At 44.7% G+C, this 25,781-nt stretch overlaps 1 protein-coding gene across 2 annotated transcripts; it reads left to right on the top strand.

Annotated features, from left to right (window-relative positions):
* Positions 1–200: 200 nt before the first annotated feature.
* LOC123991279 lies at positions 201–24,823 on the top strand. Of its 2 annotated transcripts, none has more exons than XM_046292717.1 (16): positions 201–5,453; positions 8,792–8,918; positions 9,061–9,189; positions 9,284–9,332; positions 9,831–9,967; positions 10,106–10,209; positions 20,406–20,516; positions 20,819–20,872; positions 21,063–21,248; positions 21,329–21,405; positions 21,551–21,778; positions 22,961–23,006; positions 23,142–23,289; positions 23,366–23,464; positions 23,640–23,739; positions 23,832–24,823. In XM_046292717.1, the coding sequence occupies exons 1-13, from the start codon at positions 276–278 to the stop codon at positions 23,202–23,204; spliced, it is 6,489 nt and encodes a 2,162-aa protein (XP_046148673.1). In that variant the 5' UTR covers positions 201–275; the 3' UTR covers positions 23,205–23,289; positions 23,366–23,464; positions 23,640–23,739; positions 23,832–24,823. The 2 variants fall into 2 exon arrangements, with proteins under 2 accessions (XP_046148673.1, XP_046148672.1); XM_046292716.1 differs by having other exon boundaries at positions 21,326–21,405.
* The last annotated feature ends 958 nt before the right edge of the window (positions 24,824–25,781 follow it).

Here is a 25,781-nt window from a genome sequence, read left to right as displayed (position 1 = left end):
ACACACACACACACACACACACACACACACACACACACACACACACACACACACACACACACACACACACACACACAGGGAGGCTTTCTTGAGTGGCAGGGCCATGTGAGCTCCTAAACATGTGCTATTCTGGGCAGGGGAGGAGTAAAGCAGAGAGGAGGGGAAAGCAAGGGTTAGTTTGGGGTCTTTTCTCTTTGTGTGTGAGTGAGAGGAACTGTGTCTGAGTGTTGGTGAAGTGCTGCTTTGCTGTTTAAGAAGCTGGTAGCGTAGTGAAAATGGGGTGCTGCTGCAGTAAGGAACTGAGCCCAGGCCTGCTAAGTGAGAGGACCAGGCTGCTTCAGGCATCAAGCCCAGAGGCGCTGGGGATAAAACACCAGGACAGACTACACACTAAAGCTTTGGCTCAACATGTGTCTGACGAAATGGCTCAACACACGTGTATACCGGACGGACCGGCCAAACGGAAACTTCAGGAACAGGAGAAGAAGAACAATGTCATCCCGGACAACGTGTCGACAGGCCCCAAGGCGAGGCATAGCAGTGTCAGTGGCATGCGGAGTGGGGGGCTACTCACTCCGCAACACTCACACGAGGAGGAACTGGCTATTATTAACGCCTCCACAGGCCCCAGCATGGTCACACAGACAAACACGGACACACACACACACATGGACTCGACGGAGGCAGGCGTGCCACACACACACGCTGCCAAGGCCAGGGCCAGCTGTGGGAATGTTCCATATTTGGAGGGGAGTGTGAAGAGCCCATTAAAACAGAAGATAGCAGAGAACACTATGGATAATTCCGTTAGACAAAGGATACAGAGCACCATGGAGAACCCACCCAAACAGAAGATGGAGAAGACAATGGAGAACCTAGCGAAACAGATAGAGAATACCATTCAGAACCCAGACAGACAGAGGATAGAGAACACTGTGGAGAGCCCAGTGAGACAGAGGATAGCGGAGAATGCCCTGCTCAGGTCTACTTGGTTCAACCAGACCCCGGAGCCCGGCCAGGAAGAGACAGAGGGCTGGAGGACCCCCCTGGTCGGAACATCCCCAACCCACCAGCTGTATAATATCAGAGCTGGGGGGGATTCCACTAGAGTAGGAGCAGAGGAAGAGGAGGAGGAAGACTGTGTCATCAGGGCAACCCTGGGGCGGGGTTTCAGGGCCAGAGCTCAGAGCTTCTACAGCATCTGTTCCATCGATGCTGACGACCTCGACACTGACCAATCCAACGCAGAGGAACAAACAGCCTTCATCCAATCACACACAGCAGAACCTACAGCAATCCAATCACACATAGCCAAAACTACATCCTCTATTCAATCACACGTAGCCGAACATACAGCTTCTATCCGGTCACACATAGCCGAACCTACAGCTTTCCAATCACATTTAGAGGAACATACAGCCTCTATCCAATCACACGCAGAAAAACCTAAAGCCAATGACCAATCACACAGAGTGGAATCTGCAAAGGCTGACCTATCGCACATAACGGAACCCAAGGCTTCTGAACCCATGGCTTCTGACCAATCAAAAACAGTTGAATTTACAGCCATCGACCAATCACAAACATTGGAACCTACAGCCTTTGACAAATCCCACTGTGAGCCCCCCGAGGCACCTGTTCTGCCGGACCTTCTCTGGAGAAGCTATGAGGACCCTCAGACTTCACAACAGGACAGCTCCATCACCCCCGGAGACACCAGGACCCCACCACTAAGTGGAGACATTACAGATCCCGACATACTTGAGCTGACATCACGTCAGGAGGAGAGTGTGTGTGTGAAGGACGAGAATGTGTGTGTTAAGACAGGTCTTTTGTCCACAGTGAAGACTGTTGATAGCAGCCAGGAAGGAGAAAACACAAAGAGGGATTTGAACCTCCATGATACTCAAAACAATATTCCCACCACCACATACCCCTGCCCTCCTAACCCTACCCTTACAGAGGAGCAGCTCACACACAGCCCCAGCCTTACCTCTAGCCCCAACTCCAGCCCCCTGCTTGTGGCAGTGGATGGGGCCACATGTGTAGAGGAGATGGAGAGGATTGAGGTATACCAAGCTGTCTCAGTGAGGATGATCAGTGAGGGGCTGAAAGGAGAGACAGATGAGGATGAGGAGGAGGAGACCATACTCAGCAGCACAGTGGAAACCACACTAACAGAGGTATCACCAGTCTCCACACTCTCTTCACTATCCACAGTCTATCCAGTCTACGCAGTGTCTCTACCCATGGACTTTACTGTCCACTCATTCAAATCTGACCTTAGACCAGTGGATATGGAACATGAAGTTGGAACAAAACCTGATCAGTATGATATTACTTCTGACAGCAACGCCAAGCCTGATCAAAACACAACACATGTGTATGCTGGGAGACCTGATAGGGATGATGTAAAACCTACTGGAAATAACAGAAGCCCTGTTGATGACTCAGAGCTCATTGATTGGCCAGTCCAGGCTGAGGATATAGTGGGAAGGTCTGCAGCAACAGAGAAGGAGCCGGAAACCAGTGTGGAACAGAAACACTGGCAGGAAATGGCTGCCATCACCAGTCACCCCACAAGAGAGAGCAGCTATCCTCAGAATTGTAGAGAGGACAGAGAGAGCAGCAATCCTTCTCAGGGTTGGGAGGACATAGAGAGCAGCCATATTTCTCAGGGTTGTGAGGACATAGAGAGCAGCCATATTTCTCAGGGCTGTGAGGACATAGAGAGCAGCCATATTTCTCAGGGTTGTGAGGACATAGAGAGCAGCCATATTTCTCAGGGCTGTGAGGACATAGAGAGCAGACATATTTCTCAGGGTTGTGAGGACATAGAGAGCAGCCATATTTCTCAGGGCTGTGAGGACATAGAGAGCAGCCATATTTCTCAGGGTTGTGAGGACATAGAGAGCAGCCATATTTCTCAGGGCTGTGAGGACATAGAGAGCAGCCATATTTCTCAGGGTTGTGAGGACATAGAGAGCAGCCATATTTCTCAGGGTTGTGAGGACATAGAGAGCAGCCATATTTCTCAGGGTTGTGAGGACATAGAGAGCAGCCATATTTCTCAGGGCTGTGAGGACATAGAGAGCAGCCATATTTCTCAGGGTTGTGAGGACATAGAGAGCAGCCATATTTCTCAGGGTTGTGAGGACATAGAGAGCAGCCATATTTCTCAGGGCTGTGAGGACATAGAGAGCAGCCATATTTCTCAGGGTTGTGAGGACATAGAGAGCAGCCATATTTCTCAGGGTTGTGAGGACAGCGAGAGCGGCCATCTCTCTGAGGAAAGAGGAGGCTCTACTCCTGTCCCTCAGGACCTGCCTAGTGGGGACACTCACTTACAGCCCTGCAAAGGTCCTCCATCCTCCTTGTCCCATTTCCTTTCAATAGGTTCAGAATGGAGAGATGGGAGGTTGAGTTCAGAGGGAGGAACTGAACCCACTGGCTGCAGAAACCTGTCTGAGAAGAACACAGAAGACGGAACACACGCGGAGGACAGAACACACACGGAGGACAGAACACACGCGGAGGACAGAACACACGCTGAGGACGGAACACACACGGAGGACGGAACACACGCGGAGGACAGAACACACGCTGAGGACGGAACACACACGGAGGACGGAACACACGCGGAGGACAGAACACACGCAGAGGACAGAACACACACGGAGGACAGAACACACGCGGAGGACGGAACACACGCGGAGGACGGAACACACGCGGAGGACGGAACACACACGGAGGACGGAACGCACACGGAGGACAGAACACACGCAGAGGACGGAACACACGCGGAGGACGGATCACACGCGGAGGACGGAACACACGCGGAGGACGGAACACACGCGGAGGACGGAACACACGCGGAGGACGGAACACACGCGAAGGACGGAACACACGCGGAGGACGGAACACACGCGGAGGACGGAACACACGCGGAGGACGGAACACACGCGGAGAACGGAACACACGTGGAGGACAGAACACACGCGGAGGACGGAACACACGCGGAGGACGGAACACACGCGAAGGACGGAACACACGCGGAGGACGGAACACACGCGGAGGACGGAACACACGCGGAGGACGGAACACACGCGGAGGACGGAACACACGCTGAGGACGGAACACACACGGAGGACGGAACACACGCGGAGGACAGAACACACGCGGAGGACAGAACACACACGGAGGACAGAACACACGCGGAGGACGGAACACACGCGGAGGACGGAACACACGCGGAGGACGGAACACACACGGAGGACGGAACGCACGCGGAGGACAGAACACACGCAGAGGACGGAACACACGCGGAGGACGGATCACACGCGGAGGACGGAACACACGCGGAGGACGGAACACACGCGGAGGACGGAACACACGCGGAGGACGGAACACACGCGAAGGACGGAACACACGCGGAGGACGGAACACACGCGGAGGACGGAACACACGCGGAGGACGGAACACACGCGGAGAACGGAACACACGCGGAGGACGGAACACACGCGGAGGACGGAACACACGCGGAGGACGGAACACACGCGAAGGACGGAACACACGCGGAGGACGGAACACACGCGGAGGACGGAACACACGCGGAGGACGGAACACACGCGGAGGACGGAACACACGCGGAGGACGGAACACACGTGGAGGACAGAACACACGCGGAGGACGGAACACACGCGGAGAACGGAACACACGTGGAGGACAGAACACACGCGGAGGACGGAACACACGCGGAGGACGGAACACACGCGGAGGACGGAACACACGCGGAGGACAGCACACACGCGGAGGACAGAGCGACACTCCCTGAGGACACTGAGTGTAGTAATATAGCAACAAATGACAATGTGTTTGTCACCCCTGTTTTCCCACCTGTGACATTTGAATTCAGCCCATTTGATGAACCCCTGAAGTTTGTTTCCCACGGCGATAACTGCTCAGATGTGGACTACCCTGTAGACGATGCAACAACGGCAGATTCCTATTTGTTGGTGGGAGTGCTGGGGATGGAGCCTGATCAGATTGACGTTTACGCCTCGACCCCCTCTTACCAGATACAGTTCCTGGGTCAGGGGTCACTGGCTGTCACCACGGACATGGACACCATGGGGGTGAGAGGACAGGTCGAGGAAGGGGGCATGATAGACATGGTGTCAGAACTGCTGGGAGAGGAAGGGGACCCCACCCTCTCTGGCCTCTATCCCTCTCCCTGGACGCATTTAGGGCCAGGGCTGGTAGAGGAAGAGGTATGTGGAGGATGGGCCCAGGGGCTGGCCCAGGGTATGGTCCCCAGCCAGGGTGAGGGTGAGGAGGGTTGCGAGGAGGAGCAGCCCTCTAGCTCCATGGCCCTGCTGGGAGTCTACCCCACCTACAGCACTCTTCTGCCTCAGGACTCTTGTCTCTGGGAATGGCACCATCAGTACCAGCCTGTGAGTACTTCAGCGGTGTGTGTGTGAGCTGTAGGGGTGAGAAAATACACATACAGTGCATTCAGAAAGTATTCAGACCCCATCACCTTTTCCACATTTTGTTACTTTACAGCCTCATTCTAAAATTGATTTAAAAAATATTTTCCCCTCATCAATCTACACACAACACCCCATAATGACAAAGCAGAAACAGGTTTTTTGAAATGTATAAAAATATATAAATGTATAAAAAAAACTGAAATATCACATTTACTTAAGTATTCAGACCCTTTACTCAGTACATTGTTGAAACACCTTTGCCAGTGATTACAGCCTCGAGTCTTCTTGGGTATGACGTTAACAAGCTTGGCACACCTGTATTTGGGGCATTTCTCCCATTCTTCTCTGCAGATCCTCTCAAGCTCTGTCTGGTTGGATGTGGAGTGTCGCTGCACAGCTATTTTCAGGTCTCTCCAGAGATGTCCGGGCTCTGGCTGGACAACTCAAGGACATTCACAGACTTGTCCCAAAGCCACTGTTGCATTGTCTTGGCTGTGTGCTTAGGGATCATTGTCTTGTTGGAAGGTGAACCTTCAGCCCAGTCTGAGTGCTCTGGAGCAGGGATTCATCAAGGATCTCTCTGTACTTTGCTCTGTTTTTCTTTCCTTTGATCCTGACTAGTTTCCCAGTCCCTGCCTCTGAAAAAATCCTTACAGCATGATGCTGCCACCACCATGCTTCACCACCATGATGGTGCCAGGTTTCCTTCAAACGTGATGCTTGGCAATCAGGCCAAAGAGTTCAATCTTGGTTTCATCAGACCAGAGAGTCTTGTTTCTCATGGTCTGATAGTCCTTTAGGTGCCTTTTGGCAAAACTCCAAAAATGCTGTCATGTGCCTTTTACTGAGGAGTGGCTTCCGTCTGGCTACTCTACCATAAAGGCCTGCTTGGTAGAGTGCTGCATAGATGGTTGTCCTTCTGGAAGTTTCTCTCATCTCCACAGAGGAGCTCTGTCAGAGTGATCATCTGGTTCTTGGTCACCTCCCTGACCAAGGACCTTCTCCCACGATTGCTCATTTTGGCCGGGTGGCCAGCTCTAGGGAGAGTCTTGGAGGTTCCAAACTACTTCCATTGAAGAATGATGGAGGCCACTAGATCATTGCCTGGACACAATTCAGTGTCAGAGCTCCACCAATTGAATTTACCACAGATGGACTCCAATCAATTTGTAGAGACATCAAGGGTGATCAATGGAAACAGGATTCACCTAAGCTGAACTTCATTGCAAAGGGTCTGAATACTTATGTAAATAAGGTTTTTCTGTTTTTTATTTTCAAAGAATTTGCACAATTGTCTAAAACATTATTTAAAAAATTTGCTTTATCATTGTGTAGATTTTAATGTAATATATTTAAGAATAAGGCTGTGAGGAAAACGTCAAGGGGTCTGAATACTTTCCAAATGCACTGACAGTGGTGGCCAAAAATATTGGCACCCTTGCACTTAAGTAACTCACAATTGTCCCTAAAAATATGTTAAAATTGACATCTCCACACTTCTTTATTTCACTGTTAATGTTACAGAACCTTTGTTTTTGATTCAGAACTTAATATATCCATTAAAATCAGAAAATAAACAGAAATGGCATTGACAAAATTGACACCCTACTTAATATTTGATAGTACAGCCTTTGGTCAAAATAACTGCAATCATGTGCTTCCTATAGCCAGAAATCAACTTCCTGCACCTCTTTACTAGCAGTTTGGCCCACTCTTGTACAAACTGCTCCAGTTCTCCCAGATTAGAAGGGTGCCTTCTCCTAACTGCTGTTTTCAGATCTCTCCACAAGTTTTCAATGGGATTTAGATCTGGACTCATTGTTGGCCACTTCAGAACAGTCCAGCATTTTGTCTTGAACCATTGAACCATGCACACGTCTAGCATGGCTGGCTGTTAACCAGGAAGGTAAGCATCTGGAAGTAGACAGAGTATGGAACAGCGCCTAGCCATTAGTCCAGAGGTGGAAAGAGCTACTGGGTGTGCAGGCCTTTTGAAGTGTGTTTGGGGTCATTGTCCTGTTGGAAGACCCATGAACTTCGATCGTGACTCAGCTTTTTGACACTGGGTTTAATATTGCATTCCAAAATACCTTGGTATTCAGCTAATTTCATGATGCCATGCACACGTTCAAGGCACCCAACGCCAGAGGCAGCAAAGCAACCCCAAAACATCACTGAACCACCATGTTTGACTGTAGTGAAGGTGTTCTTTTCTTTGAAAGCATCATTTTGTTTTCCGTAAACATAGAAACGGTGTGCTTTACCAAAAACCTCTCATTTGGTCTCATCTGTCCACAGGACATTCTCCTAGAAGGATTTGGGCTTGCTCAGATGTGTTTTATCAAATTGCAGTCTGGCGCTTTCTTATGTCTGTCTCTCAGAAGTGGGGTCCTCCTGGGTCTCCTACCATATAACCCCCTTTCATTGAGTTGGCGACGGATGGTGCAAGTTGAAACTGTTGTACTTTGTGTCTGAAGTTCAGCTTGAATCTGTGTGGCAGTTAATTGAGGTGCTTTCTCCACCATTCAAACAATCCTTCACTGCAATCTTCCATCAAGTTCTCTCTTGTGGCCACGTCCAGTGTGGTTGGCTACAGTGGCAGGGGCCTTAAACGTCTTGATAACATTACATACGGTGGAAACAGGAACATCAAGGTCTTTGGAGATGGACTTGTAGCCTAGAGATTGTCCATGCTTGGCTACAATGTTGTGTCTGACCTCAGATAATACTCCGGTTTTCTGTCTTTTCTCCATGCTCATTGCGGTACACACAGTGGCCCAACAGGAAAATGAGTCCTTTTCTCTATTCAATCTGGCTGAATACATGATGTTTATACTGCAGGAACCTTCAACTCACCACAGCTGAGTTCAATTCCAATATATATGAGAATCACTTGCTTGAAATCTAATTATTTCTAACCACTTCTAGAAGGTGCCAATAATATTGTCCCGGTCATTGTAGGATTTCTTTGTGGAATTAGAATTTTGTTCAACTGCACACCGAAGACATACATATGTGGAGACCAAAATATGTTTTAATTTCAACAGTTTTCTGGAAGAAATGGTGCATTATTTGAAAAAGTGCAAGGGTGCCAATTTTTTTTTGGCCACGACTGTATATGTCAATTCGCTGACGTTTAAAGACACTGAGGGTGTGTGTGTGTGTGTGTGTGTGTGTGTGTGTGTGTGTGTGTGTGTGTGTGTGTGTGTGTGTGTGTGTGTGTGTGTGTGTGTGTGTGTGTGTGTGTGTGTGTGTGTGTGTGTGTGTGTGTGTGTGTGTGTGTGTGTGTTCTCTTGCAGAAATCCACCCTGGTCTCTGAGCTCAACCCCAACGCTCAGGTATGGGCCAATCACATGCTTAGTCTGGACCACTCAGGCCCCATCTACACTGACTCCCGTCTACCATGGCTAGCCGTTAACCAGGAAGGTAAGCATGTGGAAGTAGACAGAGTATGGAACAGTGCCTAGCCATTAGTCCAGAGGTGGAAAGAGCTACTGGGTGTGCAGGCCTTTTCTTTGGCTTTTATTTCGGTCAGTCATGTAAATGCCGCTACCTGATTGGTCCTCAGGCTATGACCAGGGATATGACCTGGAGGAAGTGGGCGAGGCTCAGCTGGAACCGAGCGTCGTAGAATTCACAACGGTCACTATGGAAAACCTGTCAACCAATGGCCTGGTCCAGGACAGCTGTATATCAGGTACTAACGTTACTGGCTGATGGAGCTTAGAGCAAACAGGACTGTTTATCAGATGACATCTGATACAAATATTATATGTTATTGATGTTTTCAGAGGAGCTCATCGGTCAACTGAAGACCTCACTGGAGTCCTGTCTGTCACGGTAAGTATGTGTCACAGGCGGCTGATGGCAACTAAAAGAGCAACTGCCCCTAAAAATCAACTTCTCATTTTGAAAATGGTCTATCAATATGAGTCAGAAACATTTATTATAGAATACAAAGTGTAAATAGGATCAGTTTGGTCATAAAGTCAGTCTCGTCCAACTGAGATTTGCGAGATGATAAGAGAAAATGGTATGTCACGGAATGAAGAGTACCGTAAGAGTGGTCGAATTTGGTTTGGCATTCGATATCCCTATGGGGCTAGTTCAGGACCATCAGTAAATTAAACAATGTACATTTAACAATATTTTTTAAAGTTAGTAGCTCAAAATTTCAATGACTTAAAAACCAACTATAAATTGTAGAAAGTCATATACAAATATTGAAAACAATTAACAAAGACAACTAAAAGATGTGCAACATGAAAATACGGTCCCATTTACATTGTGTACATTTAGTAGGCAGTGAGTTTTTTTGATTGGCTGATGTCCCCTCAGGGAGAACCTTGCCAACGACCTCTACCTCATCTCCCAGATGGACAGCGACCAGTTTGTTCCCATAACAACGCTAGCCAACCTCGACCACATCAAGAAGCTCAGCACGGACTTGGAACTCATCTCTGACGTCCTCAAGTGTGAGTAAAAAAAAATGTGTGTGTATATATGCATGTATGGACATATGTGGGTTATTGTTGTATTGTATTACATGACTGGGTAAGATGTTTACTGGAGGGAAGGCTCTGACCGTGTCCTGTCTCCTGATTGGCTCGTAGCCTTGCCGCTGGTGGAGGTGGCAGAATGTGGGCAAAAGGTACGGCCCAATCGGGGACGCTGTATCGTCATCCTCCGAGAGGTCCCGGAGACCACACCCCCAGAGGTAAGAACCGCCTGTTAGAAACCTGCCTTAGTCCATGGGCCAGCTGAAAAAAGGTCCACTTTGTGGTGGCAGTTTGATGGAATTAAATTGTTCCCCACAAGCTCCTGATCAAATTGATTATATGATAGCCTCTCCAAAAAAAATGCTTTCTATGTTTTTCACACAATTATACATCTTGTTGTAAGGGAGTCTATGCAATAGAATGTTTGCAGACTGATAAAGGAATCTTGAGACGTGACAATGGTCACATGCTCATTCAAAATGACTGTCTAGGTTTTTATCAATAAAATGTCACAATACTCTGCAGAGTGTTCGATTTGCAAGGAGACCCCCAGCCCTGCTAAAACCATAGACAACTGCGTGCTGTTTTCAAGGAATTGTTAAATAAACTATTTGGTTTTAATATAATCACTTCTTGAAGAGCATAGTCAGAACGACACATTTCGGGTTATTCCACATCTAGCTCTATCATCAGAGTTGTACAGCATGTAACTGCATGCTTTTCATGATCAGCCAAAATCAATAGATCATGTCATTTCAGATACATGAGGGTACTGTATCCCTTTGGCATGTAGCTAGCTAAGCAAACATGTCAATCTTGCGTCATCAGAGATTAGGCTTTTGGAAAGATCTTGACATCAGTCCTTGTCCTGGTAAAATTGTCTGTCGGATTTCTGTCATCAACCCTATAGATGGCAAGCAAATCAAACAATATTTGGATATAGCCATTTATACTGAACCAAAATATAAACACAACATGTAAAGTGTTGGTCTCATGTTTCATGAACTGAAATAAAAGATCCACAAAATGTTCCATAAAAAGCTTATTTCTCTTTCATTTTTTGCACAAATTTGTTTACATCCCTGTTAGTGAGCATTTCTCCATTGTCAAGATAATCCATCAACCTGACAGGTGTGGCATATCAAGAAGCTGATTAAACAGCATGATCATTACACAGGTGCACCTTGCGCTGGGAACAAAAAAAGGCCACTGTAAAATGTGTAGTTTAGTCACACAACACAATGCCACAGATGTCTCGACTGCAGGAATGTCCACCAGAGTTGTTGCCAGAGAATTCAATGTTCATTTTACTACCATAAGCTGCCTCCGACATCGTTTTAGAGAATTTGGCAGTACGTCCAACAGGACTAAATACCGCAGACCACATGTAACCACCCCAGTGGGTGCCAGGCCCACTCATCTCTGCCCCCCTGCCCAGTCATGTGAAATCCAGATATCAGGGCCTAATGAATTTATATCAATTGTCAATTGTAACTCAGTAAAATCTTTGAAATTGTTGCGTTTATATTTTTGTTTATTATAGTTCATCCCCTGAAAGTTAGCTTGTTAACTAGCCATATTGACGTAATTTGTTATTAGCAAGGTAGCCAATTTGACGTGGCCCATCAATCACTGTAACCTATCATGTCTATCAGCAGCAATCGTGATTAAACACACTTGAAAATAATGTTGAAAAGGGTATCATGTTAGCTAACTTTGCTAGGTAGGCCTATATTGGTTGGAGAAAAAAGTACATTAGGTCTACTTACCACTATGTTTAGCCAACTGTACAATGTTTCTACCTGTAGCTTGCAAAGTAAACCTTATCAGCTCATGTTGTCAATGTCAGTACAGTGGCAAATGCGCCCTACTAGTGCTTGACAGAGCCCACAAAGGATGGGGAATAACCTAAACCACTCATACTTGTCAGGTAAAGCTCACTTTATTTGTAAAAAAAGAATCTAATTAATGGTGGCCAATATTGACAGATACAATGATGCTAACCTGAAATGACATGATCAATTGATGTTTTACTGAACATGAAAAGCATACAGGTACTTGCTATATAACTCTGATGATAGAGCTAAATGTGTGCAATTGTTTTGCATAGAATAATCGGAAATGTCTAGCTCTTAACGATGCTCTTCAATGTTTACATACAATTTCCCTACTTGATATGCATATACTGTATTCTAGTCAAGGCCTATCCTTAACTATTGCTGGACACGTACTATTCTATCCTAAATATTCTACAGATATACTACATATTCTATCCATATAGTTCTGTCCATAATGTCTATGCATCCCATCATATACATATCTATTTATGTTCTGGACTCTGTTGGGAGCTAGAAATTTGTGTTTATGTCTAAAAATAGCTCTTCTCTCCCTGACCATCATAATCTTAAAATGAATCTCTCTAACCTTCAACAGTACAAGTTATTTAATGAAACCTAATCATTTTGTATACATTAGTTCAGTGGCTAGTTGACACGTTATAGAAATCATGTCATCGTGATTAGACAAAATCCAGCAATTGGACCATTGCTGATGCCCTCGATAACCCTTAGCAGCCACTAACCAATACATATTTCAGAAGACCCTATACTACATTATACTATTTTTCCACAAAAAAAGTGTAACTACTCACCATCTATGAAGGCTGTAAAGCTAAGGCTTTAATAATACCAGCTATGTAAGTTGATGCCCTCATCATCAGGTGGCTTGTTAACATGTCATATTGGAATGCAGGGTATATGACAGGATTCAAGACATATTTTATATTTAAACAATATGGCATAATATTGTATATCAATATAGTCACTAAAATCAGCGAAAGATCCCTTTAGAAATATTATAGATACATTTTTAATTGTTTGACAATAAAATATAGATATCAGTGATGCAAATACAGACCAAAACCATTGATATGAGTAGTGTTTTTGGTACAATTTGGAACAGTTTTGCTAATGTTTTACAAAGATTATATATCTTGCAAACCTGGCTAAATTGGTTGTGTTATTTGCATAACTGTAATCTATTTTTTATTGTCATTAGGCATATTCCACCTATTATTGAAAGAGTTGTGACAATGTCAGACCAATCCAATTTAAACCAACGGAGCTGGTTTGCAGCCATCAACAATATCTTGGCATCATTGTTTAGATTTTATTTTGCTTTATGTGTACTTGGTGTACTCATTATGAAGGCATTTTGCAAAAATGATTAACTGTACCTCTGTGCTGGACATAATGCATTCCTATGGGATTTCAAATAGCGTGCATGGGAAGGTTTCAGATTGGCGAAGGTTTCAGATTACATTCCTTGATGTTAACATAATTAATAAAATCACATTGCATATAATGTTGATTAATAAAAAAGCAGTGAATGCTTCCAGAACAAAGTGTTTTAATGTAATATTTTTGGGAAACGGCAACAAAACAGCAGTTTGGACAGCTTTTTTTGGCATATATTTGGCATGCCACTCTTCTGATAATATTTTGGTGAATACATATAACTGACATACTTGGGCCATCATTGTTGGTTGTCCTCGTTGTGACACAAATTTTAAGACATATTTGGTCTTATTACACCAATTATTTATTCAGTTATGGCCATGCAAAATGAATGCTGTTCCTGTCGGCCATCTTGAAAATAGGTTGCTGGGACTGATTATAGACTAAATCAATGATGACTCTATATACTGTAGCTAAAAACTTCCCCAATAGGTCTCCTTGTTTTGTTTGAAATTTGGTGTAGTTATCATCTCGGGTAACATGTGATGGTAAAGCTCATCCCAATACTGTCCATTCAACTCGATATACCCCAAAATGCATAGTGTACATGTATGACCTTTGACGCCCCAAGGTGAGCCCATAGAGATACCATAATATGTGTTGTATCAGGAAATGTATAACATATCAAATTGCGTTAGTTTGAGAAGTTAGTTCCCTGACAATACAAAATGATCATGTCCTCAATCCTGTTGGCCCAGCTAACTGCATAACATATGTAATGAGGAATATTTAATAAAGTTCATATTCAGTTAAGAGTAATTAACACAATGCTTAGCATATTTATGTCTTCCCGACCTTTATGTAATTCACATGATTTCAAGTGTTCTGTTTGTGTCAAGGGTTGATGGTTACGAGACTCGATGCTGTGTGTTATGTATTAAACTCATATATGTTTGTAGTAACTGAAACCAGACTGGATGTACAAGGACTGAGGACACTGATATGTTATTGTATTGATGACCTTATGAACACCGTGTGACTCTGCAGCAGCTGGCAAAGTATTTTGTTGTGACTCCGTACAAGCCTCCCAGGCTGATGTTTATGGGACATTGGTGCTGTGAGGTTGGGATTTAAGGCCCTGCTTAGAGAAGGCCAGTTAGACATGTTCTCTGCTTCTGTGCTGTAGGTGTGTCCCTGTCTCCCTTGTAATAAACCAGATTGATTTATGATTGGCTATATTCCAAGAGTGCTCTTCTTTAATTCACCCCTTTACAGTTTCCATACAGTGCTTTCAGAAAGTATTCAGACACCTTCACTTTTTCCACATTTTTTTATGTTTCAGCCTTATTCTAAAATGTATTATTAAATTGTTTTTTGACCCCTCTATCTACAATCTGCCAACAATTACAAATGTTTGCAAATGTATTTATTTTTTAATTAAAAAACGTGAATATCACATTTACATAAGTATTCAGACCCTTTACTCAGTATTTTGTTGAAGCACCTTTGGCAGCGATTACAACCTTAAGTCTTCCTGGGAATGATGCTACAAGCATAGCACACCTGTACTTGGTGAGTTTCTACCATTCTGTTCTGCAGATCCTCTCAAGCTCTGTCACGTTGGATGGGGAGCATCGCTGCACAGCTATTTTCAGGTCTCTCCAGAGATGTTCGATCGGGTTCAAGTCCGGGCTCTGGCTGGGCCACTCAAGGACATTCAGAGACTTGTCCCCAAGCCACTCATGCGTTGTCTTTGCTGTGTGCTTAGGGTCGTGGTCCTATTGGAAGGTGAACCTTCGCCCCAGTCTGAGGTCCTGGGCGCTCTGGAGCAGGTTTTCATCAAGAATTTCTGTGTACTTTGCTCCGTTCACCTTTCCCTCGATCCTGACTAGTCTCCCGCTGAAAAACATCCTCACAGCATGATGCTGCCACCATGCTTCACAGTAGTGATGATGCCAGGTTTCCTCCAAACGTGACGGTTGGCATTCACCCTGAAGAGTTCTTCCATCAAATCAGAGTTTCTAAATATTCGAAATATACCTGCTGGAGCATGTGCTATGGGTGGGTGTTGCTATGGTGATCAGTGAGCTGAGATAAGGCGGGGCTTTACCTAGCATAGACTTATAGATGACCTGGAGCTGGTGGGTTTGGAGACGAATATGTAGCGAGGGCCAGCCAACAAGAGCATACAGGTCGCGGTGGTGGGTAGTTTATGGGGCTTTGGTGACAAAACGGATGGCACTGTGATAGACTACATCCAGTTTGCTGAGTAGAGTGTTGAAGGCTATTTTGTAAATGACATCGCCGAAGTCAAGGATTGGTAGGATAGGCAGTTTTACGAGGGTATGTTTGGCAGCATTAGTGAAGGAGGCTTTGTTGCGAAATAGGAAGCCGATTCTAGATTTAATTTTGGATTGGAGATGCTTAATGTGATTCTGGAAGGAGAGTTTACAGTCTAACCAGACACCTAGGTATTTGTAAATGCCCACATATTCTAAGTCAGAACCCTCCAGAGTTTTGATGCTAGTCGGGCGGGAGGGTGCGGGCAGCAATCAGTTAAAGAGCATGCACTTGCAACCCTGTGGCACCCCCATAGAGACTGCTAGAGGTCCGGACAACAGGCCCTCCGATTTGACACACTGAACTCTATCTGAGAAGTAGTTCGGGGTCCTTCTGTAGCTCAGTTGGTAGAGCATGGCGCTTGTAATGCCAGGGTAGTGGGTTCGATCCCCGGGACCACCCATACGTAGAATGTATGCACACATGACTGTAAGTCGCTTTGGATAAAAGCATCTGCTAAATGGCATATATTTTTTATATATTTATATATTAGTTGGTGAAACAGGCAAGGCAGTCATTTGAGAAGCCAAGGCTATTGAGTCTCCCGATAAGAATGCGGTCGAAAGCCTTGGCCAGGTCGATAAAGATGGCTGCACAGTACTGTCCTTTATCGATGGCGGTTATGATATCGTTTAGGACCTTGAGCATGGCTGAGGTGCACCCATGACCAGCTCGTAATCCAGGATTGCATAGTGGAGAAGGTATGGTGGGATTCGAAATGGTCAGTGATCTGTTTGTTAACTTGGCTTTCAAAGATTTTAGAAAGGCAGGGCAGGATGGATATAGGTCTATAACAGTTTGGGTCTAGAGTGTCTCCCCCTTTGAAGAGGGGGATGACCGCAGCAGCTTTCCAATCTTTGGGGATCTCAGACGATACGAAAGAGAGTTTGAATAGGCTAGTAATAGGGGTTGCAACAATTTCAGCTGATCATTTTAGAAACAGAGGATCCAGCTTGTCTAACCCAGCTGATTTGTAGGGAACCAGATTTTGCAGCTCTTTCAGAACATCAGCTGTCTGGATTTGGGTGAAGGAAAGGGGGGGCCTTGGGCATGTTGCTGCAGGGGGTGCTGAGATGTTGGCCGGGGTAGGGGTAGCAAAGTAAAAAGCATGGCCAGACGTAGAAAAATTCTTATTGAAATGATCGATTATCGTATATTTAACGGTGGTAACAGTGTTTCTGGGCAGCTGGGAGGAGGTGCTCTTATTCTCCATGGACTTTACAGTGTCCCAAAAATTATTGGAATTAATGCTACAGTATGCAAATGAGCCTTTCCTAACTGAATGAGTATATTGGTTCCTGACTTCCCTGAAAAGTTGCAAATCACGAGGGCTATTCGATGCTAATGCAGAACGCCACATGATGTTTTTGTGCTGGTCTAGGGCAGTCAAGTCTGGAGTGAATCAAGGGCTATATCTGTTCTTAGTTCTAGATTTTTTGAATGGGGCATGCTTATTTAAGATGGTGAGGAAAGCACTTTTCAAGGGCAACCAGGCATCCTCTACTGACGGGATGAGGTCAATATCCTTCCAGGATACCCGGGCCAGGTCGATTAGAAAGGCCTGCTCACTGAAGTGTTTTAGGGAGCGTTTGACAGTGATGAGGGATGGTCGTTTGACCGCGGACCCATTAGGCACACAGGCAATGAGGCAATGATCGCTGAGATCTTGGTTGAAGACAGCAGAGGTGTATTTAGAGGGCAAGTTGGTCAGGATGATATCTGGTTACGGATTTGGTTACGGAGTTGAGGTTATACCTGGTAGGTTCCTTGATCATTTGTGTCAGTGCTGATGTTGCCTGTAATCCATGGCTTTTTGTTGGGGTATGTACGCACAGTCACAGTGGGGCTGACGTCATCTACACACTTAGTGATTAGAGCGTTGGACTAGTAACCGGAAGGTTGCAAGATTGAATCCCCGAGCTGACAAGGTAAGAATCTGTTGTTCTGCCCCTGAACAAGGCATTTAACCCACTGTTCCTAGGCCGTCATTGAAAATAAGAATTTGTTCTTAACTGACTTGCCTAGTTAAATAAAGGTAAAATAAAAAAAATATCAATCCAGTGACTGTTGTGGTGTACTCAATGCCATCGGAAGAATCCCAGAATATATTCCAGCCTGTGCTAGCAGGCAGTCCTGTAGTTTAGCATCTGCTTCATCTGACCACTTTTTTATTGACCGAGTCACTGGCGCTTCCTGCTTTAGTTATTGCTTGTAAGCAGGAATCAGGGGGATATAATTATAGTCAGATTTGCCAAATGGAGTGCGAGGGAGAGCTTTGTACGCATCTCTGTGTGTGAAGTAAAGGTGGTCGAGAGTTTTTTCTTTTTTTCCCCCCTCTGGTTGCACATTTAACATGCTGGTAGAAATGAGGTAAAACGGATTTAAGTTTCCCTGCATTAAAGTCCCCTGCCACCTCTGGATGAGAGTTTTTCTGTTTGCTTATGGCCGTATGCAACTATTGCAGTGCAGTCTGAATGCAAGCATCAGTTTGTGGTGGTAAATAGACAGCTAAGAAGAATATAGATGAAAACTATTTTGGTAGATCGTGTGGTCTACAGCTTTTCATGAGATACTCTACCTCAGGCGAGCAAAACCTCAAGACTTTCTTAGATATCGTGCGCCAGCTGTTGTTTACAAATATACATAGACTGTCACGCCTTGTCTTAAGAGAGGCTGCTGTTCTATCCTGCCGATACAGTGTGTAACCCGCCAGCTGTATGTTTTTTTCGGTCATAAGAGATGGTAGCAGCAACATTATGTCCAAAATAAGTTAAAAACAATGCAAATAAAACAACAAAAGAGCATGGTTGGTTCAGAGCCCATAAAACGGCAGCAGTCCCCTCCGGTGCCATTATACATAATAAAAGCCTGATTGGTGGAGTGCTGCAGAGACAGTTGTCCTTCTGGAAGTTTCACCCATCTCCACTGAGGAACTCTGGAGCTCTGTCAGAGTTACTATTGGGTTCTTGGTCACCTCCCTGAGGTGCCAAGGCCCTTCTCCCCCAATTGCTCAGTTTGGACGTGCGGCCTGCTCTAGTCTTGGTGATTCCAAACGTCTTCCATTTAAGAATGATGGAGGCCACCATGGTCTTGGGGACCTTTAATGCTGCAGACATTTTTTGGTACCCTTCCCCAGATCTGTGCCTCGACTGTCACAGTAATGAGTGAAGAGGTGTGGAGTCAGGCGCAGAGAGCAAAAGATGTGGGAAAAACAACACGCTTTAATGTCCCGGAAACATAACATGTACAAAGTGAAAACACAAATGAACAGAAATATAAACGGACAGCGTGAAACCCAAAATGACAAACAAAATACACTCAACTAACAAAACAGACGAACACAGAACAACGGATCGGCGATAGCTAGTAGACCGGCGACGACGACCACCGAGCGCCACCCGAACAAGAAGGGGAGTCACCTTCGGTAATATTCGTGACATCGACACAATCCTCTCTGAGCTCTATGGACAATTCCTTCAACCTCGTGGCTTGGTTTTTGTGCTGACATGCACTGTCAACTGTGGGTCCTTACATAGACAGGTGTGTGCCTTTACAAATCATGTCCAATCAATTTAATTTACCACAGGTGGACTCCAATCAAGTTGTAGAAACACCTTAAGGATGATCAATGGAAAAAGGATGCACCTGAGCTCAATTTTGAGTGTAATAACAAAGAGTCTGAATACTTATGTAAATGAGGTATTTTTGTATAATTTTTTTCAATACATTTGCCAACATTTCGAAAATTCTGTTTTCGCTTGTCATTATTGGACATTGTGTATAGATTGATGAGGTGAAAAAAAACATTTGATCCATTTTAGAATAAGGTCTGAATACTTTCCTGAATGCACTGTATAACCACATTTATCTTTCTCCGATACTTTTCTATCAAAACTAAATATAACCCACAGACATGGACCTTAATGAAAATCATCATTAGACTTTGCCACCCCAAAGTCGACAAATACAGTGAACAAAAATATAAAGACAACATGTAAAGTGTTGGTCCCATGTTTCATGAGCTGAAATAAAAGATCACAGAAATGTTCCATTCTCACAAAAAGCTTATTTCTCTCAAATGTTGTGCACACGTTTGTTTAAATCCCTTTTAGTGAGCATTTATCCTTTGCTAAGATAATCCATCCACCTGGCAGGTGTGGCAAATCAAGAATCTGATTAAACAGCATGAGTGTTACAAAGGTGCACCTTGTGCTGGGGACAATAAAAGTCCACTCTACAATGTGCAGTTTTGTCACATAAAACAAGTTTTGAGGGAGCGTGCAATTGGCATGTTGACTGCAGGAATGTCCACCAGAGCTGTTGCCAGATAATTTAATGTTAATTTCTCTACCATAAGCCACCTCCAATGTCATTTTAGATAATTTGGTAGTATGTCCAACCGGCCTCACAACCGCAGACCAAGTGTGTGGCGTTGTGTGGGCGCGTGGTTTGCTGACGTTGTGAACAGAGTGCCCCATGGTAGTTGTGGGGTTATGGTATGGGCAGGCATAAGCTACGGGCAATGAACAGAATTGCATTTTAAAGTTGATCCTGAGGCCCATTGTGAAGCCTATTTCTGTAGGGTATCTATGACCAACAGATGCATATCTGTATTCCCAGTCATGTGAAATCCATAGATTAGGTTCTAATGAATTTATTTCAATTGACTGAATTGACTGAATTCCTTATATGAACTGTAGCGCAGTAAAATCTTTGAAATTGTTGCATATTGCATTTATATTTTAGTTCAATATATGTTAAATTTGTCCTGCTGGCCCATGGATTATTTGTGTGTTTCAGTGCTGATGTTGTGCGTGTTTATTTTGTTACACCACCAGGACGTAAAGGCTCTGTTTGCGTGTGAGAGCCTCCCCAGGATCCAGAGCTGTGAGTTTGCCCAGAACGACAACTGGTTCATCACCTTTAAAACTGAGGCTGACGCTCAACAGGTACAGCTGGGAGAGACAGAGACTGGGGTTACGGAGGTTAACAACAGCTGGGAGAAGGATTGATTCTCTAGACATTCATGCACATTTCATTCAGCTGCAAATTTAATTCACGTGTGTGTGTGTGTGTGTGTGTGTGTGTGTGTGTGTGTGTGTGTGTGTGTGTGTGTGTGTGTGTGTGTGTGTGTGTGTGTGTGTGTGTGTGTGTGTGTGTGTGTGTGTGTGTGTGTGTGTGTGTGTGTGTGTGTGTGTGTGTGTGTGTGTGTGTGTGTGTGTGTGTGTGTGTGTGTGTGTGCGCGCTCCAGGCATTTCAGTACCTGAGAGAGGAGGTGAGGACGTTCCAGGGAAAACCCATCAAGGTGAGTTGAGACGTTTTATTTATTTAACCTTTTATTTAACTAGGCAAGTCAGTTAAGAACAAATTCTTATTTACAATGATGGCCTACCCCTGCCAAAATCTAACCTGATCTAAATATTTTTCTATACATGATGGAAGTGCCAGTCACATGATCAAAGATTGATTGTTTTGTTGAATAATAAATTGATCAGGCACGGATCAAGGCCAATGTGATGGCAGTCACATCTTACGCTCCAAAGAATGGCTACAGGCCCCGCGCAATGGACTCCTGCAACCCATACTACGCCCCTCCCACTTTCCAGCAGCCCCTCCCACAGCTTTACCCAATGACCAATCAAAGCTTGGATGCCATGGCCGGATACACGGACCCTGACCTGGTGAGATGGACACACACACGTACAGATGCAGGTATAAGCATTTTCTCTCACACTGGTGTCATTGGTGTTGTGTACAGCAGATGGCGTCATTATCTGGCTTCATGAACGGCTTCCCAGGAGGCCCCAGCTTCAAAATATCCCCCTCATACAGACACAGGTACTACACTCCTCACTCTTTCTCATTCTGGAGAAACGTCTCTCTCTTTCTCCCAAGCTATAATTCTCTCTCTATTTCTTGATGTTGGAACCATGGTTGTAGTTAGGTTGTTGTGATGTTACATGTGTTTCTCTCTCTCCTCCAGTAGGGGGCACCGTGGGCAGCGGGACCAGAGGCGGCGGTCTGGCGACCGGGAGCCGGGCCTTCTGGATGACCCCCCCTTCTTCCCAGAGCATGTACCAATAGGACGCCCACCTGGCCCCCACAGGCAGGGCCCGCCACGGTTACCAGGCAACAGGCGTATGGAGGGAGAAGGGGGTCGACGTGGAGGGAGAAGGGAGTCAGGGTCCTCCCCAAGCACTGGCATAGGAAGGTAATGACCTCTAACCTCCAACCCTTAGAGACAGGACACTTCCTGATATGATATGTTCAGGAGAGACTAAACAAAATATAAAAATGTTTTTGAGGTACCACGTGAACTGAAGGAAGATAATAGCTATGTTTTCATTAACTTGTCCAGTGATAATTATTTTTTTACATTTAAAAAGTTGACATAGATGCTAAAATTGCATGCTATGCTACAGTGCGTTTCCATTGAACTATATTGTCAATAAAATGAGCTGGATGTAATAATTTCACACCTAAAAATAACATTATCGCAAAAACCTACAATGTCGAATAGAAATTAATTGTTTGAAGTTTTTCCAATACCTACAGTATTTAGGCAAATTGCGCATTAGGCCTAATAACTTGACGACAGCTTGTAGCCTATGCCCTCCTGCCTATCTGTTTTATGTCTCAGGTAGCCTGCAAAGCCAGCATGGATAGAATGCAATAATTGACTAATATTTACCATATTCTAATTATTCTTATGTGCCAACGTATCGCCAAGGTCCATGGTACCATTTTGAAACTTGCACTCCTGTAGATCTGAAATAATTGGATGATGAAACTTGCCAGACAACCAGAACAGCAAGGCAAAGCAATTCAGGCATTCAGAAAGTCAGGACAATAATAGATTTTGCAAGCAGTGGGCATTAGAATGAAATGTGGAGTGGAGCTTTATAGTCACGAGCATGGCCAACCAGCTCATTAGACAGAATTAGGCGGCCACCTATGGCATCAGATTGACGAGGGCGGTATTTTCTGAGCTAAACTGACCAAGACGCACCTCCAACAACAACACATGAAACCCCACATAATTCTGCCCAAAAACAATGACAATTTCTCACAACTAGTGGCATAAGGGCGTTTTAGCTGAGTGCGATAAGTGATAAGCAGTGCCCACTTTGTAAAAGGCAGGGGCGCAAAATACTTACATTTTTTTTGATTGTCTTAGTAAAGCTTGACAAAAGATAGATCCACCTCTGTCGGGCGGATACAAATTTCGACGATCTTTAGAAAAGTTAGTCGCTCTGGATAAGAGCGTCTGCTAAATGACTTAAATGTAAAATGTAAAATATCTGTTCTTTCCATTACACATGCCGCAGTAATATTTTTGTTGAATAAAGCTGGGTCAATGAGAAACCTGCCTATTGATTCTCTCTTTCTGAAGGAGAGGCCCCATCGGTCAGAGGAGGAGAAGAGATGAGAAGTACACTGTAAGTACTTAACATGTGGATGGCTTTAGGACAATGTTAAGGAGAAGCTCTTACTTGTGAGTGTTGTTTTTGTGTGTCTGTGGATATGTATGTTTGTGTATAACAATATGTGTATATAAACGTATGTATGTTTAGAGAGAGCCCCCCCAAGTCGCCCCCCCGCTCCTTGTCTCCCAGTCTGGAGCTTGGCCCTACTAGCTTCCCCCCGCTGCCCCCAGCAACAGCCTCCAGAGAAACACTTACCATAGCAACCAGCAATCACAAAGCAACCTGCAACCACAAGGTAACCAAGAGTCACACACACATACACACTCACACATGCCGTCTACTTTCTTGTAAGGTTGTTTTTCTTGTTACAGTGTGCAGTTACATACAGCAGTACCAGCCAAACAACCACTGTGACATTACAAGACCTCCAGCCTATCACAGCATTGCCTCAGAAAAACCTCCCCCCCAGAGTAAGTTTATTTTCCTTCCTTTGAATCATCATTGCTGTGGAATGGGTCCCTTTCACAATGTGTTTTGTATGATTACTTCAAGGAAGAATAATAAATGCAGACTCATGTCTGTGTTATGGTTGTGTTGTGTTATGGTTGAGGGTTGTGGTTGATGGTGGTTGTTGCTGTACCACAGGAAGCTGAAGGAAACCATGCCATCTCTCAAGAGGACCACAGCAGCTCCTCCGACCGTGAAAGAACCTATCCAGACCACGAAGGAAAACAGACCAGCAGTGGTGAGACACCTCACAGACTACAGAGACAAACTGGTTATTAGTGAATGTAGTGTATGCTGGGTACTGACCTGTCCTGTGTTGTGATTGGTTAGGAGTCCAAGAAGCCAAGCTACGCCGAGATCTGCCAAAGGATACGAGCCAATCAAACGCTTTGCGCAAACCCCATTGACCACACCCCATCCGGGGCGGAGCTTGCCCCAGCCTATCCTGCACAGGAGTCTGACCAGGCTCAGTTACCACGGTGACCAGAGTGAGCTGGTTACTTTTGGTTGGGGAGGGCAAGAGGGGGGGAGGAGAGAAGAGGAGGACGTTTTTCAAGCTAAAGGAAAAAAATCTATAGCCCTTTAATGTGGAGGTTTTCATTTATTTTATTTATGAAGTATAGTTAGTTTTAGAAGCCAAGTTGTAGAACTCTTGTTTTTCTCTGCTGTCTGTCTGTCCGTCTTGTGTCTGTCTGTCTGTCTGACTGACGGAAGTCTCTGAATTCTTTACGGTTTAATATTGATTCATTTCTTTTTATGAATATTGATTAGTATTTAGACCATCAGACATACTTCTGTATTAATTCCTAAGTGTAAATAACTTCTGCGGAACAGTTACAATAACTACACTGAACACACTGGAACAGTTACAGTAACTACACTGGAACACACTGGAACAGTTACAGTAACTACACTGAACACACTGGAACAGTTACAGTAACTACACTGAACACACTGGAACAGTTACAGTAACTACACTGAACACACTGGAACAGTTACAGTATCTACACTGAACACACTGGAACAGTTACAGTAACTACACTGGAACGCACTGGAACAGTTACAGTAACTACACTGGAACACACTGGAACAGTTACAATAACTACACTGAACACACTGGAACAGTTACAGTAACTACACTGGAACACACTGGAACAGTAACAGTAACTACACTGAACACACTGGAACAGTTACAATAACTACACTGAACACACTGGAACAGTTACAGTAACTACACTGGAACACACTGGAACAGTTACAGTAACTACACTGAACACACTGGAACAGTTACAGTAACTACACTGGAACACACTGGAACAGTTACAGTAACTACACAGGAACACACTGGAACAGTTACAGTAACTACACAGGAACACACTGGAACAGTTACAGTAACTACACTGAACACACTGGAACAGTTACAGTAACTACACTGGAACACACTGGAACAGTTACAGTAACTACACTGAACACACTGGAACAGTTACAGTAACTACACTGGAAGACACTGGAACAGTTACAGTAACTACACTGAGCACACTGGAACAGTTACAGTAACTACACTGGAACACACTGGAACAGTTACAGTAACTACACTGAACACACTGGAACAGTTACAGTAACTACACTGGAACACACTGGAACAGTTACAGTAACTACACTGAACACACTGGAACAGTAACAGTAACTATACTGAACACACTGGAACAGTTACACTAACTACACTGAACACACTGGAACAGTTACAGTAACTACACTGAACACACTGGAACAGTTACAGTAACTACACAGGAACACACTGGAACAGTTACAGTAACTACACTGAACACACTGGAACAGTTACAGTTACTACACTGAACACACTGGAACAGTTACAGTAACTACACTGGAACACACTGGAACAGTTACAGTAACTACACTGAACACACTGGAACAGTTACAGTACCTACACTGAACACACTGGAACAGTTACACTAACTACACTGAACACACTGGAACAGTTACAGTACCTACACTGAACACACTGGAACAGTTACACTAACTACACTGGAACACACTGGAACAGTTACAGTAACTACACTGAACACACTGGAACAGTTACAGTACCTACACTGAACACACTGGAACAGTTACACTAACTACACTGGAACGCACTGGAACAGTTACAGTAACTACACTGGAACACACTGGAACAGTTACACTAAGTACAAACAGCCAGACACTGAGTGTCAAGAAGCTAAAAAGCAATGATTTCATATCAAAATTTGTTTCTGCATGAGT

Source organism: Oncorhynchus gorbuscha, linkage group LG12 (assembly GCF_021184085.1).
Source record: "Oncorhynchus gorbuscha isolate QuinsamMale2020 ecotype Even-year linkage group LG12, OgorEven_v1.0, whole genome shotgun sequence".
Classification (NCBI taxonomy): domain Eukaryota; kingdom Metazoa; phylum Chordata; class Actinopteri; order Salmoniformes; family Salmonidae; genus Oncorhynchus; species Oncorhynchus gorbuscha.
Note: the sequence above shows the minus strand (reverse complement) of the source record. Positions and strands in the feature narration are given on the sequence as shown.